The sequence below is a fragment of the Elephas maximus genome, chromosome 9 (assembly GCF_024166365.1).
Source record: "Elephas maximus indicus isolate mEleMax1 chromosome 9, mEleMax1 primary haplotype, whole genome shotgun sequence".
Lineage (NCBI taxonomy): Eukaryota > Metazoa > Chordata > Mammalia > Proboscidea > Elephantidae > Elephas > Elephas maximus.
Window position 1 is genome coordinate 6,007,142 of NC_064827.1, and position 18,331 is coordinate 6,025,472.

The 18,331-nt window shown below is 45.8% G+C and overlaps 1 protein-coding gene across 1 annotated transcript in view; it reads right to left on the bottom strand.

Moving 5' to 3' along the window:
* SLC1A1 (solute carrier family 1 member 1) overlaps window positions 1-18,331 on the bottom strand; it is an 88,302-nt gene that overhangs the window by 32,348 nt on the left and 37,623 nt on the right. The window contains exons 3-5 of the mRNA XM_049895593.1: window positions 6,139-6,231; window positions 3,954-4,068; window positions 2,286-2,328 (exon numbers count right to left, since the gene is read on the bottom strand). Coding sequence (XP_049751550.1) covers window positions 2,286-2,328; window positions 3,954-4,068; window positions 6,139-6,231 — 251 coding nt within the window. The remainder of the gene's footprint in view (window positions 1-2,285; window positions 2,329-3,953; window positions 4,069-6,138; window positions 6,232-18,331) is intronic.

Genomic DNA, 18,331 nt, shown 5'->3' on the forward strand with positions numbered 1-18,331 from the left:
CAAATGGATGGAGCAATAATGTGAAAGAAAGTGTGGGTTTTATCTGTAGGTGTTTTGGCAGATGCCAGTGTCCCTGGGTGGTGCACAGTCCACACGCTCGGCTGCTAACTGAAAGGTTGGAGGTTCGAGTTCACCCAGAGGTGCCTTGGAAGAAAGCCCTGGCAATCTACTTCTGAAAAATCAGCCACAGAAAACCCTACGGAGTGCAGTTCTACTTTGACATACAACGGGGGCGCCATAAGTCGGGGTCAGCTGGCCAGCAACTGGTCTGATAGATTATGCTTTGATTCCTTCAATCATTTTTTTATCTCTTTGTTTTTTAAAATCCTGTGGTGGTGAAATATATGTAACAAAACATTTCAACCATTTTTACATTCAGTGACACAAACTGCATTCACCATGTTGTAATCAACCCAACGGCAACTAACAATAACGTTGTGTAACAATCACCACTATCCATTTCCAATTTTTTTTTTTATCATCCTTAACAACAACTCTGTGGCCCTCACCTGGGAAAAAGCCCTCATCATTTATAAATGCACTCACCCTGACTTTAATAAACACCAGGGAAGATTTGACTTGTCTGCCTTGAGCACTGTGCTCTTTTGAGATCTACCTAGCGCAACCTGAAGAACGTAACCAATCTCCGAAACATGGACAGTGCACACAGGAAAATTGTTGAAATGGCCTGGCTTTTGCTGCATTTATTTTCATGTGTGAAAAAATTGAATAAGAAAAAAAGATCTATCTATATGGGATTAAATTGACAACAGCAACTTGAAAGATTAGATAGGAAACTCGGGGCAGCGAGGCTATGCCGTGGGGGAGGAACAGCTCAGAAAAGGGGGGTGAGGAAGGTTCCATAACTCAAAGAACGCAGTCGCTGTCACTGAAGTGACCGTGTGGGAATTGCTGAATTGCTGTATGCTCTGCTGTGTATATTCTCAACAACAACAAAAATAAGTTCTATAAAAAAAGAAAGATTTAACTATATGGTTGTTCCATAATCAACATTTTTTTTTTTTAGGGCTCTTCATGGGTGAGATTTCTGTTGACTTCCCTTCCCTCCCTTCAGCTGTTTGCTTCTGTGTAGCTTCAACACGAAGTTTCAGAAAGAGCCAGCGTGTCGGTAGCCCAGGCATAAATGTTACTTCTGTAGGGTTTTGCCAACACCAAGAACCTGATAAATGACCATTGTGGCTGACTGCAGAGGTACCCCCGAAATAGAGGTGGTTCTGTGCCTCATGGAGGTTGGCAAGTGAGTCCACACAGAGGCTCTGTTCATGTAATTTATGTAAATGAGCACAGCTGTTTGTGACCCATTCAGCTGTCCTAAACCGCTTAGACAAATAGGAGAAAAAGACTTGAAGTAAATGCAGTGAGGAGACTCTTAGATTTCCCTAGAGGAAAAGAATCATGACTTTGTTGTTCTGTTATTCTCTAGAGTCCCAGCTGTTATTGTCAGCTGCCGTTGAGTCGGCCCTCGACTCACAGTGACCCCGTGCACCACGGAACTAAACGCTGCCTAGTCCTGTGCCATCCCATGATGGGCTGTGGATTGGACCATTGTGATTTACAGGGTTTTCATTGGCTGATTTTGGAAAGTAGATCACGAGGTCTTTCTTCCTAGTCTTAGTCTGGCAGCTCTGCTGAAACTTCTTCAGATTCATAGCAACACACACGCTTCCCCTGACAGACAGGTGGAGGCTGCGCACAAGGTACCCTGGCTGGGAATCCAACCCGGGTCTTCTGCACAGAAGATGAGAATTCTACCACTGACGCACAACTGCCCCCAGAGCCCCAGCAATGGGACATGATGATTAAGGAGAAGCCTGAATCCCAGGAATCCCAGGCACGCTAACCCCACTGCGTAAGTTAGATACTGATTTCCCAACACTAGAGGGAGAGGAAAGAGGAGATGGACTTTTTTTTCACTGTGCTGCAACGTTCTTGACGAATACAACAGGGCTCTACAACAATAGGTACCCGAGGCCGTATTTAAATACACCCATTGATGGACAGATTCCTGACCCTGCTCCATTGGAGCCTTTTGGGGGAAATAAGCACAGAAGAAAGGGGAACAGAGTAAGCTAAGGCACGTACTGCCCTGTGTGCCGGACAGACCAGGGATACCAGACAGGGAGTCCTCTGAAGCCCTGCATTCATACGTGCACTTCCTGCTGCCATTTTTGATAGGCCAGTTCAATTTTTTGGGTCACAACAGAAAAAAAACAATCGCATTTGGTAATGGGAAGCTACTGGTGGGCACACATCTTTAATATTACCTGCTGGAAACAGGCTTGGACGAGGTTCTCAGGGAACATATTTCTGTGGGAGACATGAAGAGCGGTATTATGTTAGGGCAAAAAGTGTTGGTTGTCATACCCAATACATTGATGGAAAAGTATATAGTGTAGAACTAGAATTCTGTTTTTTCTTCTGGCTTCTCTGTGGCACAGTACTTCCCTGCATTAAAACTCTGCTGAGCTTCAACCAAGTATGGGAAGCTCTCCTACCCAACCCTCACTTCACCGATTCACTGAGTGACCACACGCTTGCCTTCCTTGGTGACACATCTCATTGGTGAGTGAACACTCACAGTCAAGGGACAATCCTTTAATATCCCACACATTTCTGTTTTCATCAGTGAGGCTGCATATTGACCAAGAGTCCACTGTATGTCTCCAAATTCTTTATGCCAAATATAAACATCATTATAATTATGGAATTAAGTTAAATATTATGTAAACCTATGAAATGTGAGTGTGCAAAGGAAGCTGTGGTTTCTATAAAACCTAAGCTTGTAAGGGGGAAGGGGAGAGCTTACATTCAGGAGGAGGAAGAGACAGGCTGTGGTGACATTCCTCAATAAAGTGGTCCCTACAGGGTCCCTAAATTGGTAAACGTTAAGCCAAAGAAATAGTCTCTACAGGGGTCCCTGACTTGGCAGTTAAATGTTAACAGGGAGAAGTAGGAGAAAAGGGGTACAAAGCCCTGAGAAGATGACTGTATCGCGGCACTCAGACTCTCTGAGTAGCCTGCTTGACACTCCCTGGTCAAGTGTACTTTTGTTACTAACCCTCTGCTAGCTAATAACCCTATACTCGCTTGGCACTATTTGTCTCAGTGTTCGAATTCTTTCCTGCACCGAAGACAAGAACCGAGGGCTATTCTCCGGTAACAAGCTGAATGCCCACATTCAATAAAGACAAGTGACTAATATTTTGCCGTTGAATGAAGTGTAGGAAGACAACTGAAATTAAAAACAACAAACTGGAAGGCTTTGGCAGATTTTTTTGGCGATTTCTAGTTTTCCTTGCTCCACTTTATGGGAATGGAATCTGCACATTGCAGAGGACGGACTTATAAGGGCTGTCTGTGCAACAAATGAAATGGAATTCCAGTCAAATGGTAGACTACATAAAAATTGGCAAATAAATGCAGTCAAGTTGTAAGTGAAAATAAAATATGTAATGTATATCTATACCGTTTTTTAATGATTTTCTGCTTTAATTGTTATTTTTTGTTAAAAGACCAACTTCTGGCCCCGACTACTTCAGAATCTACATTTTAGCAAGATCCCCAGGTGATTTTTAGGTACACGTAAGGATATATACCTAAGAATCACCCGGGGATCTTATTAAATCCATAAGAAACACCTAGGGATCTTTTAAAACTGTAGACTCTGAGTCAGTAAATCTGGGGTGGAGATGCAAATTCTCAGCAGGGGCTTGAACTGATAATAACCGGCTGGAAGCCCTGGGGCAAATTCAAGTCACATTAAAGGGCAAGTATGAGTTGTCTATAAACCCGACAGTCATTAACCTGGCGACTGGGTTAATTAAAAATATGTTAGAAATTTCAAGGTGGCAGCCAAGCACTAGACCGCGTGTGAGGCCCCAAGTGACTGTTCCGGTGTATGCCATGGAGCTGCCCTGCTGGAGGACACTCACCTGATCAGGTCGAGCATGGCGTCCACTGTGCTGACATCAGGGGTGCTGCCTACCCTGTCGATTTCATCCACTTTCTGGCTGACACCAGGCTTGATGCTCACCACCAGCACGATTCCTGCAGTCAAAGATAGCTCCACAGGGCATTAAGAACCTTCCAGAGCACCTGGCATCCCTGGTACAGCCCTCTCAGAACCAGCAGGCATGGTGGTACCAGGCAATACCACATGGGCCAGCTGAGCCTCAGCTGGGACCTCAGTGGCAGCTTAATTACTTTTCCCTTTAAATGAAAATGCAGAAGGAACTCTTTCCCTTAAAAAGTTACCAAAATAAATAAATAAAATAAGTGCTTGTTACTGTTTTTTGTTTTTTTAAATGAGAGGGCTGCATCCCAGAACTGCTTCTGGAAACACCTGCTGACCACAATATTCTTTTCTTTAGTTTATGAGACCAGCCTAGGCAGGTGTTGGGTAAGAGTGATTCATTTTTCCAACCCAGAGGGCTTGTACACTATCTTTCGGTAATTATCACCCACAGATCCCGGGTATTCTGACGCCATATACAACAAGCCTTATCTTCCGTCCATGCCCTGGGCCTTTAGATATCTGGAAAGCTGTCATGGGGGAAAGCATTATTCTGTGTGACTCTGAGGGGGTGGAGTGAGGACAAGCAAACAGGAACTACAGGGAGAGACAGTTCATTCACTGTGAGGAAGAACTATCTACAGGGTGGAGTGTCTTTCAGAGCTAAAAGCTGGGCACCATTTTGGCCTTTGGAAGTGTGGATTCCTGTCACGGGAGGTGAGATGCTGTAGAAGACATCAAAGCATCGGAGGCTGTTTGACTAGAGGGGACTGATGGAGGAAAACACCCCCTGCCTAGGAGAAGGAAATGCTAATCCAAGAGGGTAGGATTCCACGTACTGAATGGGTCAGCTGTGCTAGTGGGAGGGGGCAACATGAAGGCCATGATCCACTCTGCCCTCGCAGGCGTGCAGAAGGGTTATACGCCCAGGTGGTAATAAAGTGGAGTCCATGCGTGGTGCAAATGGTTAACGTGCTCGGCTGCTAACTGAAGAGCTGGAAGTTCGAGTCCGTCCTGAGGCACCTCAGAAGAAAGGCCTGGAGATCTACTTCTGAAAAATCAGCCATTGAAATCCCCATGGAGCACAGTTCTACTCTGACACACATAGGGTCGCCATGAGTTGGAGTGACTTGACAGCAACTGGCCTGGTCATAATAAAGCAGTATCTTGCTTTCTCCCTGCCATTTTTTATTTATGTCTGTCTTCCTCAGGAACCTCATGAGGAGATGTGGGTTTTCCTTGAGGAAGGGTTCAGGCCCCTCTTAGGTCTCTTGGCCTAATACCACTAAAACCTCACCCCAAGTCCATCCCCAAAACTTGTTTATTTGAGCAGGGCTGCCAGGGTCACGCTGGCTGCGGCATCTGAACCATGTTCCCTTCCTCCTTTCCCATTCTGGGCGTCCTTCTTAAAGTGTCACGCTAGGTCACAAAGGGCAGGATAAGCTTTCTTCACAAGAAATGCCACAGGTTCAAGAGCAGCCATCCTCCCTTACTAGAACTTTCTCCCTTCTTCAAGTGGGCCTTATACTTGGCAAGACTCTGTTAGCTCTTGGTAACATATGAAAAGTGAAATGTGCTGAAATGTTATCTTCCTGGAAATATTTTATAATTATACTCAATTCTACTATTTTAGATTGACTAGTTTAAGGATTATATAGGCGCTTGGCTTCACTTCCACCCAAAGATCCTGACAAGGCACAGACGTGTCACTTTCTTTCTGTTTCCTACTAACAAAAAACCAAACCAAGCCCAGTGCCATCGAGTCGATTCCGACTCATAGCGACCCTATAGGACAGGGTAGAACTGCCCCATAGAGTTTCCAAGGAGCGCCTGGTGGATTCGAACTGCCGATCCTTTGGTTAGCAGCAATAGCACTTAACCACTACGCCACCAGGGTTTCCGAACTAGAGACGTTAATAATTTTAGTCAGTGTTGTACCTTCTTCGCACAGAAGGTGCTACGTAGACATCAAACCAAAAAGATTCATGGTAGTTTGACAAGACTATTTTCTGATTTAAAAACACGTGCATTTAAAAAGCTCCACTATTTTTTGAATGAAAAATCTCAATTACATAGTGGAATAAGGATTCAGAAATAAACCTTACCTAGGATCACAGCAATGATAGTTGTGCAGAAATAATATACGACAGCACGCAGACCAATTTTTCCGGACACGTTGGAATCCAGTGCAGCAACACCTGAAAGGTGGGAGGGAGTCAAACGGCATTAACTTTTAGAAGAACAACTTCCAGGACTGGCAGTTCAGTCTTCAAGGCGTGAAAGGAAAAGCTGAGAGCTGTTCTCTGCATCTATTAGGCCTGTCTCACACATCAAAACTCCACACACAGAATTCCGAGAGGGAAGCCGAGTAGGGAGGGTCCTCAGGGCCTGGTCTACACTGCCAGGCCTTTGGGCTTCTCTTGGGGGTGTGATGAGACACAGCTCTGAGGAGTCTCCTTTCTGCAGGTGCTCTCAGAACGTTACCAGGATTTTGCACATCACGTCACTCAACACCCCTCATGATAAGCCCTTTTTGGGACTCCGTATCGGGAAAGGTGTATCTTGAACAATGGACATAACCTTTTTATCACATGATGAGAATCACGTAACCCAAGATGGTTTCCCTTTTTGCCTTTTCTGTCAGGAAGCTCAGAGTCGACTAAAAAACTAGCTTTTATGCTTGATTATAAAAGTGATGTATGTTCATCACAAATATCTGAAAAAAAAAAGAGGGAAATACAAAGATGAAAACAAAAATCACTTCATCTCATCAGCCACAGTTAATGTTCTGGTGAATTTTCTTCCAACATTTTCTCTCTTTTTGTCAAGATAGCTAATTTTATAGCTTTTAATCCTCTCTCTTCTTAAGACTGACTTACAAGCATTTTCTCATCATTAAAAATTCACCCTGAGGATAAATTTAATGGCGACATGATCTTCTGTCCTGTGGGTGTACCATAACGTATTTAATTATTCACTTATTGCTGGATCTTCGGATAGTTTCAGGGCAAGATTCAATAATAAATCACAGTAATCTCATTATCCATCCTGGCTAGCATATTTTCTTCCTCCTTTTATGATTTTCAAATTTCTTCTACATTAACTACATTCCTGTGTATGGTTCACATTGTAAGACACCTTAAAATTTCTGTTTGAAAGAGGTAAGATATAAATAATTTCCGAGGGCCCAGGTAATTTAAGAGACTTATGAGGCACAAAACGGGGTTGGTGAAGAATATCATATATACTATGGACTGCCAGGAGAATGAACAAATGTCTGTTTTGGAAGAAGTACAGCCAGAGTGCTCCTGGGAAGCAAGGATGGCGAGACTTTGTCTCACATACTTTGGACATGTTATCAGGAGGGACCAGTTCCTGGGAAGGACATCATGCTTGGTAAACTGGAGAGTCAGCAAAAAAGAGGAAGACCCTTGGCAAGATAAACCAACACAGTGGCCTCAACAGTGGGCTCAAATATAGCAATGACTGCGAGCATGGCGCAGGACCAAGCAGTATTTCGTTTTGTTGTATACAGGGTCACCATGAGTTGGAGCCGTTTTGATGACAACTAACGATTACATGAGGCCAGTGATGGTTCAGTGATAAAATTCCTGCCTTGCATGAGGGAGATCTGGGTTCGATTCCTGACCAATGCACCTCAAGCACAGCCACCATCTGTCTGTCCGTGGAGGCTTATGTGTTGCTCTGATGCCGAACACGTTTCAGTGGAGCTTCCAGATGGAGTAGGAAGAAAGGCCTGGTGACCCGTTTCCAAAAATCAGCCAATGAATACTCCGTGGATCTCAAGGGTCCGATCCTGCTGTGCATGGGGTCGTCGTGAGTCAAGGTCTACGAGATGGTTCAACAGCCGCTGACAACAACACATCGTTAGATCTAGTTTCAAATGGTCTTTGGCTGCCAATGAAATGAACAAGTATTGTCTGGACTTGACAGGGTTTTCCGGGAAGCCGTGGAGACCTGTATTAGAGGTGGAAGGCACGGGCTCCTCCTCGGTCCTCTATCATAGATGCTCCCATAAATGCAGCTGACTGATGCTGCTCTCTGATTGGTCTGCTTCTACATGGGCCATGGGGCAAACCGAGAGACAACCAGATCATTTTTCAGCAAGCATCTGAGGTTTCAGGCCCTATCCTGTCTGATTCCCGAAATGAGGATCTCATTTCGAGTCAAATGACAGTCGCATTTCAATTTTTTAGAGTTCAGAACATTGTTTTGGTAAACAATTATAATAATACTGGTTGTTGTTGTTGTCCCACAACTGTTTGCAAAGTCTGAGGCACAGGGCAGCAGGAAAGATGAAGAGGCATTTGTGAAGCAGCCCCAAGGCCAAGGTCGCAAACCTTTGCAGGCATGAAGGTCTACCACAAGCAGGCATAGGTAGCTTTTACATCCACTCCTCACACTATAAAAGCCCAACCTTTTCCTTAGGTGACAGGCGGAGTATGCTCCTTACATGGGATTGTACCTATATGGTGCACAGGAAGGGTCCCAAAGGAAGCTATAATCATCATGGCGACAGAACAAGTCATTTCCTACTCTGAACACATCAGTCCTCCACCTGCTGATTGCGTCTTTCGAAGTTAGTGGTTCCAGGGAAGGAGGCGTGGACTCTTCAGCAGTCACCCGGGATGTTGTGAAGGCCCTTTCCTAACCTCCGGACAAGACCAAACAGTTACCGCTCAATGGGCACATGGCAACAGTCATACCCGAGGATAACCCTGACGATAGAGTCTAGTCTCTTTCCTTGGAAAAAATGCAGCTGGGTGTGCCGAGGTCACTCCCTTTTCCTGATGGTAAGACAACTTAAAGTAATAATTATGCAAGGAATGAGACAAAAAAAATTAAGAGGGACTGAAGGTCACAATTCAGAAACAAGTGACCTTTCATGTTTAAGTCTCCAAAAGAAAGAGCAAGCAATAATATAAATATATGATATTAAGTATGCCATGTGGTTATAAACATGCCTATTCGATTTTAGAGCTCAGCACACTGAGTAAACAATAATAATTATAATAATAATGGTGGTTGTTGTTAGCTGCCATCGAGTCGGCTCTGACTCATGGTGACCTTACGCAGGACAGAATGAAATGCTGCCTGGTCCTGTGCCATCGTCATGGTCACTGGCATGTCTGAGTCCGTCCTTGTGGCAATTGTGTCATTCCATCTCACCCGGGGTCTCCCTCACCTTCACTAAACCTCCACTTCACCAAACACCACGTCCTCCTGAGCGACTGATCCCTCCTGATGATGCAGCCGAAGCAAATGAGTCGGACAGCATTCTGTTGTGATCCATAAAGTTTTCATTGGCTAATTTTTGGAAGGAGATCACCAGGCCTTTCTTTCTAGTCTTTGTTAGTCTAGAAGCTCCACTGAAATCTGTCCATTATGGGTGACCTTGCTGGTACCTGAGAAACCAGTGGCATATATACCGGTATCATAGCAACACGAAAGCCACCACAGTAGGACACACTGACATATGGGTGGTGGATAATAATGGTAGGTTTAAAAAAAAAGAAACACCAGAAAATCACCAGTTTAAGAGAATTCTGAGTTAACGGGTAAAGCACCCTGACCTAATAGCCGATATTTGTCCAGATACATTGTCCTTCCTCAGTAGATGTCCAAGCAGGTCCCAGCCCCTGGGTTCTGCCAGTGTCACGTCCGGGCGGCTACAGAACTGCCCTTAGGTCTAGTTCAAAGCCCTCTCGGGATTTCCTTCCAGCAGCGAAGCAAATTCAATCTATGAGGGTACCTGTTTCCGGCATATGTAAATATGTCTTAATTTGTCTTAACAGTTTGGCCAGAGGCTGGTGTCTCTGTTTCTACTCCAGGACCCAGCAGGCAACAAAATGCGTTATGATAACAAGATTCTCAGTGGAAAGATCTTAAACAAACACGGCCTAGGAGGAGGAGGCAGCCAGTTCCTCTCTCCTGGGGTGCAGCAGCTCTCGAGTAGGAACTTCCTTCCCAACCCTCTACCTCATCCTACAACGTCCCCGGGTAGACCATTCTGACTCATAGCTACCCTAGAGGACAGAGTAGAACTGCTCCAGAGGGTTTTCAAGGAGCGCCTGGTGGATTTGAACTGCTGACCTTTTGGTTAGCCGCCATAGCTCTTAACCACTATGCCACCAGGGTTTCCAGGTAGACCACAGCTTATTCAAATCGACAGTCATACTTCTTTACATCTCCAGAGCTACTCCTCTACCTCTCTGGTCCTCAGTGATCAGGGGGTGAAGCTGGCCCCAAACCCAGGCTCTTAGATGCTTTATAACGCTTTGCCGGGGGCAGGGATGGTGGCCACCTTAGAGGGAGGGGACATATACAGGGACACAACCCAATCTCTGCAAACCTCTATAATAGATACAGCGTCCCTGGGTGGCACAAATGGTTTGTGTTCTACCACTAACCTAAAGGTTGGCAGTTCGAACCCACCCAGCAGCTCCACAGAAGAAAGGCCTGGCAATCTGCTTTCATAAAAGATTAAAACCAAACCCACTGCCATCAAGTTGATTCCGACTCGTAGCGACCCTATAGAACAGAGTAGAACTGCCCCCAAAGGGTTTCCAGGCTGTAAATCTTTACAGAAGTAGACTGCCACATCTTTTCTCCTGCAGAGCAGCTGGTAGGTTCGACCATCGACCTTTTGGTTATCAGCCAAACACTTAACCATTGTACCACCAAACCAAACCAACCAAACCCCTTGCCATCGAGCTGATTCCAACTCATAGCAACCCTGTAGGGCAGAGTAGAACTGCCCCATAGGGACTCCAAGGCTGTAATCTTTACAGAAGCGGACTGCCACATTTTCCGCCCTCGAAGTGGGTTGGTGGGTTTGAACTGTTGACCTTTCAGCTAGCAGTTGAGTGCTTAACCACTACACCACCAGGGCTCCTGCAGTAGAAGATTACAGCCAAGAAAACCCTACGGAGTAGTTTTACTCTGTAACACATGGGGTCACCATGAGTCAGAACAGACTTGACAGTAATGGGTTTGGTTCTGGTTTATAACAGGAACTTCACAGACCTCAACGCAACTATAAAATACCTGTCTAGATGGTCTAAACACTCTACTTTCCAACAGAAACAACAACTATTATTGCTATAACAATGATGATGATGATAATGGCAGCAGGACTGTGCACTGAGCCATGACTGCATGTTAACTGCGTCAAAAACCAAACCCATTACTGTCCAGTCGATTCCGACTTACAGTGACCATATAGGACATGGCAGAACTGCCCTATAGGGTTCCCAAGGCTGTCTATCTTCACGGAAGCAGACTGTCACATCTTTCTCCTGAAGAGTGGCTGGTGGGTTTGAACTGCTGACCTTTTGGTTAGCAGCCAAGTGCTTTAACCACTGTGCCACCAGGGCTCCTGTTAAGTGCACCATCTCCTTTCATTTGTACTACAGCCTGATGTTGTTGCTGGCTGCCATCGAGGCGATTCCGACTCATGGCGACCCCATGTGTGCAAAGATGAACTGTGCTCCATAAGTTTTCAATGGCTGTGATCTTTCAGAAGCAGCTGCCAGGCCTTTCTTCCGCAGTGCCATTGGGTAGCTCTGAACAGCCAACTTTTCAGCTGGTAGTCTAGTGCTCAGCTGTTTGCACCACCTAGGGACTCCATTGCCTAATGAGGTCAGTGTTATTATCCCATTTTACAGAGGAGAAAGGCGTAGCTCAGAACAGCTACATAGCATGTAAGAGTCGTACGCTGGTGAGCACTGGTGTCTGGTTAACAGCAAGCCCTGGACTGTCCTTTAAAACCAGGGACAGTTCTGAGGCCAGGCTGTGGCCCAGAAACAAACATAAAATCCAAGGTTGTCCTTGGAGATTAGGGGCACCTGCTAGCTTTTTATTTTAGGACATAGCCTTTGATTTCTTCACCTCAGGAGGCGGCTGTGAAGAATGGGTGCTAGCTCCTGGCCTCAGCAGTAATAATCTCAACGTTTTTCAAAAACACGACAAAGGAAGTGGTTGCCGTGGGCTAAATAATAGTGTGTTTTAAAAATAAACACCCGAGGGCAAAAGCCTCCCCCAAGAGCGCTCTGATTAAGCTACCACCCACTGGAGAACAAAGTTTTCCCGACAATCTCTTTCCACCTTGGTGTTAAGAAGCTGTCAAAATGAACTCCGTAAATAAAAGTTTTTTTTGGTCTGGCTTTGACAAAAAAAAAAAAAAAACAGTGCTTGACAATTGTGAATGGCCACAAAATCCAAGAAACTTACCATTTCACAGGAGTTAAACCTGCTGTCTTAGTTCTCTAGTGCTGCCGTAACAGAAACACCACAAGTGGATGGCTTAACAAACAGAAATTTACTCTCTCACAGTTTATTATTAATAGGACAAGAACTGTGTGATGGCGAAATTCCTCCTTCTTAGACCTAGAGTCAAATATTGGAACCTGGGGTAGTAGGATGCTTGGGATACCTTCGTAGGGTGGGGATGAGCTGGCCCGAGACTCCTGGAGGTAGGCTGGCAGCTAAGCAGAGTGACAGCCCCTGTTAAGGGACCCTGGGGCTCCAGGAAGATCTACTCTGAGGACAGCTGGCTGTCACTGTCAGTTTTTTAACCTGCTTTTGGTTATCCTCAAACCTTTACTAAACCACTGTCCCAAGTAGCAGCCTGGTCTCAGCTGCACTGTAGAGACTCAAGCTCTGGCACCATCATAGATTGAGGGGCAAAGGGAGCGCTCTCAGCATCAGAGAGGCGGCAGCAGTGCCCAGTGTCTAAGTTACCTCGTGCTGCCGTAACACAAATACCACAAGAGGGTGGCTTTAATGAACAGAAATTTATTTTCTCACAATTCAGGAGGCTACAAGTCCGCATTCAGGGTGGTTCTAAGGAGAGGTCCTTCTCTGGCTATCTCAGCTTCTGTTGTTGTCAGGTGCTAGTGAGTCGGTTCCGACTCATAGTGGCCCTGTATACAACAGAACAAAGCACTGCCCGGTCCTAGGCCACTTCAGCTTCTGGTCTCCAAAAAGCTTTGGAATTCCTGGCTTGTAGATCCATCCGCCTCCGTCGTCATCAGAGAGCTTCTGTCTCCCCGGGTCGGTGTGCACCTCTGTGCCTAATCTGCTCTTTATAACTCAGGAACGATGAGCTTTAGGGTCCACCCTACATGGATACGGCCTCATTCCCATAAAGAAACCCTATTTCCAAACGGGATCACATCCCCGGGTACAGGATTCCAACATATTTTCAGGGGACACAGCTCAATCCCAAACACCCAGGCAGTGGTGGCAAAGAGGCCGGAGTGGAAGAGATGGGGACCTCTTCCCCGGAAGGATGCTGGGGGGCCCTGGGGAGGCGAGGGCGTTCCATTCCAGTGCTGGTTGAACGAGGCTCAGGTAATCAAGTATTACAGAAAATGTGACCTGAATTTAAACTCGCTGGCTGGTGAGAGCTGGTCAAGATTGTTCCAGAGCCACAATGCTCAGGCATGCCCATAAGCCATTTCCTCTGCTACTTCCCTGGTGGTTTGACTAGACACAGCTCACACACCTCAATGTGAGCAGGGCCCAAGCACAGATAACACAGGGCACACGTGAGCGTTCTCCTCGGGACATACATCATGGATATGATCCTGTCTCTCCCTGAAAATGCCTTGAGATTAGATCCAATGTGTCTTTTTTTTCTGTTTTAAAGCAAATTCCAGGCATTACGTCACTTCATCCCTACATAAATCAGCATGTATTTTTTCTTTAATAAGGACATTTTCTTACATAACTATATGCCGTTATCACATCTAACCAAATGATCAGTAGTGTCTTGAGACCACGTAGTAGGAGTATCTGGTAATGTGCTCGGCTGCTAACCAAAAGGCTGCAGGTTCCCGTCCCCCCAGAGGCTCTTCAGAAGAAAGGCCTGGTGACCTACATCCGCAAACGGCAGCCGTGGAGAAGAAAACCCCACAGAGCACAGCGCTGCTCTGACGCACCTGGGGTCACCGAGAGCTGAAGCCGACTCAGCGGCAACTAGTTTGGTCTGGGTTTTTAGGGTCTCTGGAAACCCTGGTGGCGTAGTGGTTAAGTGCTATGGCTGCTAACCAAAAGGTCGGCAGTTCGAATCCACCAGGTGCTCCTTGGAAACTCTATGGGGCCGTTCTACTCTGTCCTATGGGGTCGCTATGAGTCGGAATCGACCTGACGGCGGTCAGTTTGGTTTTGATTTTTTGGGGCAGTGCAAGTGGTTTCCGATCAACTGCTGACCTAAAAGTTGGTGGTCTGAACCCACCCATTGGCACTGCCAAAGAAAGCCCTGGTGATCTGCTTCCTTGACGCTGCCATCGAGTCGATTTTGACTTCTAGCAGCCCTGTAGAACAGGGCAGAAATGCCCCATAAGGTTCCCGAGGCTGTAATCTTTACAGAAGCAGACTGACACATCTTTTTCCCGCGGAGCGGCTGGTGGGTTCAAACCACTGACCTTTCAGTTAGCAGCTGAGCGCTTAACCATTGCGCGACTAAGGCTCCGCCCTAAAAGGTTAGAGCCTAGAAAACTGTGGCGCTCAGTTCTCTGTAACACGCAGGGTAAGAATCAACTGGACGGCTCTAGGGTACTTCCTTCAGAGTCCTCTGACCCAGGGACACCCCAGCGTGCTGCAGAAGGATGTCCTCCAGATCTATACGAGCCCCTCCTCTACTCTTCTCCTCTTCCCCTGGGTTTTCCTTCCCTTCTTCCTGTTCTGGAGCCCTGGTGGCGCAGTGGTTAAGAGCTCAGCTGTTAACCAAAAGGTCGGCAGTTTGAATCCACCAGGCGCTCCCTGGAAACTCTATGGGGCAGTTCTGCTCTGTCGGTCACTGTGAGTAGGAATCAACTCGACGGCAACGGGTTTCATTTTCCGTTTCTTTGTTCTTGTTCTGATGGCTCCCTGCAACTACACTGCGCTTGCCTCTGGAAGACCTCCTACTCTGGGGACCACCCCCTGCCTGTGGCTGTCAATGCGTCGCCCCCCATCAGTAGCCTGTGTAACACTGCTATAGCGCGGTAGTCATCTCTCTTTTCTTGATCGGCTCTGAGTCCCCTCAAACTCATGAGAGGCAGAGGCTGAGGACTACTGAGGGGCTTGGGAAGGGACCCTCGTAGCAGGGTTCAGGTGGTGATATGCTGCTCAGGACAGAGCTGGGGCAGAGGGGACCACTGAGAAGAAGCGGGAAGGAAACCCCACTCCCCCCGCCCCCGGCACAGCGAGGGCGCCCAGCAGAATCTGTCCCAGAATCCATCCCATTTCCTCCTTCTTTCTTAATAAAACAACAACAACAACAAAAAAAACCCAAACAAACAAAACCCCCCACCTTGAAAATGAGAAGCAGAAAGAATCATGCTTTCTTACCACCCAAATGTAACTCTTGTTCACTTTTGGCTTTGACCCTAATTTTAAAAAATGTATTCAAATATTAGTAACACTGGGCTGTACACAACATCCTGTTGTATTTGTGAAGTTACGTGTTGTGTAGCTTGCCTTACGCTCCCACTTTATATTGTGGTAGGAACATTTCCACACGTCATTAAAAGGGTTTCCCAAACAAGGTTTTTAATAGGTAGCATCCAAATTTATGATGGCTATGAGTCAGAAGGAAACCCTGGGGGCGTAGTAGTTAAGTGCTAGGGCTGCTAACCAAAGGGTCGGCAGTTCGAATCCACCAGGTGCTCCTTGAAAACTCTATGGGGCAGTTCTTCTCTGTCCTATAGGGTTGCTATGAGTCGGAATCGACTCGACGGCACTGGGTTTGGTTTGGTTTATGAGTTGGAATCAACTTGACAGCAACAGTTTTGGGTTTTTTTGCTCCAAATTTATAAAGGTCCCTGGGTGGCACAAACGGTTTGAGCTCAATTACTATCCTAAAGGTTGGCAGTCTGAACCCATCCAGTGGCACTGTGTAAGAAAGGCCTGGCAATCTGCTTCTGTAAAGATTACAGACAAGAAAACCCTATGGAGCTCAGCTCTACTCTGTAACAAATGGGGTTGCCCTGTGTCAGAATTGCCTTGAAAGCAATGGGTTTGGTTTTTTGTTTTTATCCTAATTTATGGATACACTACATATTTTACTTGCTTATAATTTATCACCATTGTAAAAAAATGCTACCATGAACATCGCTGTACCTATCTTTGAATATATCTGATTTTTTTCTTTCTGATAAATTCCCATAAGTGGAATTACTAGGCAGATGGATCAGAACACGTGCCAAACTGCCCTCCAGAAAGTTTGTTCCCGAAAATTCACGAACGTGTCCATTTTCTCTCAACCGTGCCAGCACTGGGCGTTGTTACTTTGTCCTTTAAACTTGACGATTTAAACACAAGTACCTTGGTGGTACAGTGGTTAAGTGCTCAGCTGCCAACCAAAAGGGCTCCATGGGAGGCAGACCTGGAGATCTGTTTCCATAAAGGTGACAGCCTAGAAAACCCTAAGGGACAGTTCTACTCTGTCACATGGGGTTGTGTGAGTTGGAACGGACCCCACGGCATCCAACAACCGCGGCATCGCTGCCACCATGCTGCTTTGCTCACGTCCTTAAATCTTTGGCCTCTTTCACGGCTCCGTGTCAAAAACCTGGGTAATGACTCTCTCTCTCCCTAGCTCCTGGCCAACCGCTGGGAAAATGACGAGATGACCATCCCTGTGCTTCGGTTTAGGAAAGCAGAGGGCTCTGTGAGTGGAATGCTGATGGCTGTGAATGATTTCCCTGGATTATCTGCAAGGCTGCACACCAAACAGCCAGACTGCAAAAAAATCTCACTAGCCATTGGCTGTTAAGATCTGCATGTCTGTTCAAATGCCCAAGATTATAAAATAAAAAAAAAAATTTTTTTTCATACATGTATTGTGACCTTTTTAAAAAACTTGGTCCACTACATGTTTGCTTTTTCTTTTCTTTTTTTTGTTTTTTTTTTGAGATTTGCTGCCTAATTTAGATCAATCTTCTATGCTTCAGATATGGGAATCAGATAGTGTTACTTATCAGGGGGTTTATGAACCTTGTGCAATTATGTATACAATACTGTATATATGTACAAGTGTGAATGTTTTCCTTTAGAGAGAGTACAAAGCTTGCATTAAGTACTTAAAGGAGCCTAAGGAAAAATTAAGAATCTCTGATGTGGAGAAAATCTAGGGAGTTGTAAGTGCCATCCCTACAGGAGCCAGGCGAGTCATATCAATGAGTAAAGTGGAAAGGCAACAGGGAGAGGTGGAGACTGTGGCATCCTCATAATGCATTTGCTCCATCTGGAGGAGTAGGTCTCTCTCAACTCCAGACCATTGTTGCCATGTGGGAATGTGGACCCAATGTTTCCAAATCTTAATGTTTTTCCCGAGGAAGCCAGAAACCTGGACCTAATGTAAAATCTTCCAATTTTTAGATACAATAATTTAAAGTTAAACAAATAAATAAATGCTTGTTTTTGTCATTGTGTATGCCATCAAGTCAATTCAGACTCATAGTGAGCCTACAGGACAGAGCAGAACTGCCTCAAAGGGTTTTCTAGGCTGTAATTTTTACACAGGCAGATGGCCAGGTCTTTTCTCCTGCAGAACCACTGGGGGATTCCAACTGCCGATCTTTCAGTTAGCAGGTAAGTGTTTAATCACTGCTTCACCAGGGCTCCTTAAATAAACACTACACGGGACAAACAACTGGTCTGATGATTGGGCCTTCAAACTGCTAGGCCTAGAAGAAGCCAGGAATTTCAGTGTATCATTAAATACATAAATAAAAACAATTAAATGTCCTCTTTAGGTTTCTAATAAGCCGAGAACACCAAGACCACTTATGAGCAAGACTCCCTTAGACATTCTAGACTGAGTTTGCCACTTGGGAAGTTCACTGGCCGAAAATGACATCACTTCAAGCAATACAGTTATTGAATGTCACAGAGTTTGACACCCCTTCTCCCTTCCCCCCCAGCCAGCGTCCAGTACTCCACAGATCAGCCCCAAGTCTCTTCAGCAGTGGTGGAGAAAAATGTTCTAGAAGGGGATATTGTAAAGGAGCCCTGGTGGCGCAGTACTTAAGGTGCTCAGCCGCTAACTGAAAGGTCAGCAGTTTGAACCCACCATCCGCTCTGTGGGAGAAAGATGTGGCTGTCTGCTCCCATAAAGATTGTTGTAGCTGTTCTTATTGCTAGGTGCTGTCGAGTTGATCGGACTCAGAGCGACCCGTGTACAACAGACCAAAAGTTGCCCTGTCCTGCGCCATCCTTACAATCATCGCTACATTTGTGCCCATTGTCGTAGCCACTGTGTCAATCCATCTCATTGAGGGTCCTCTT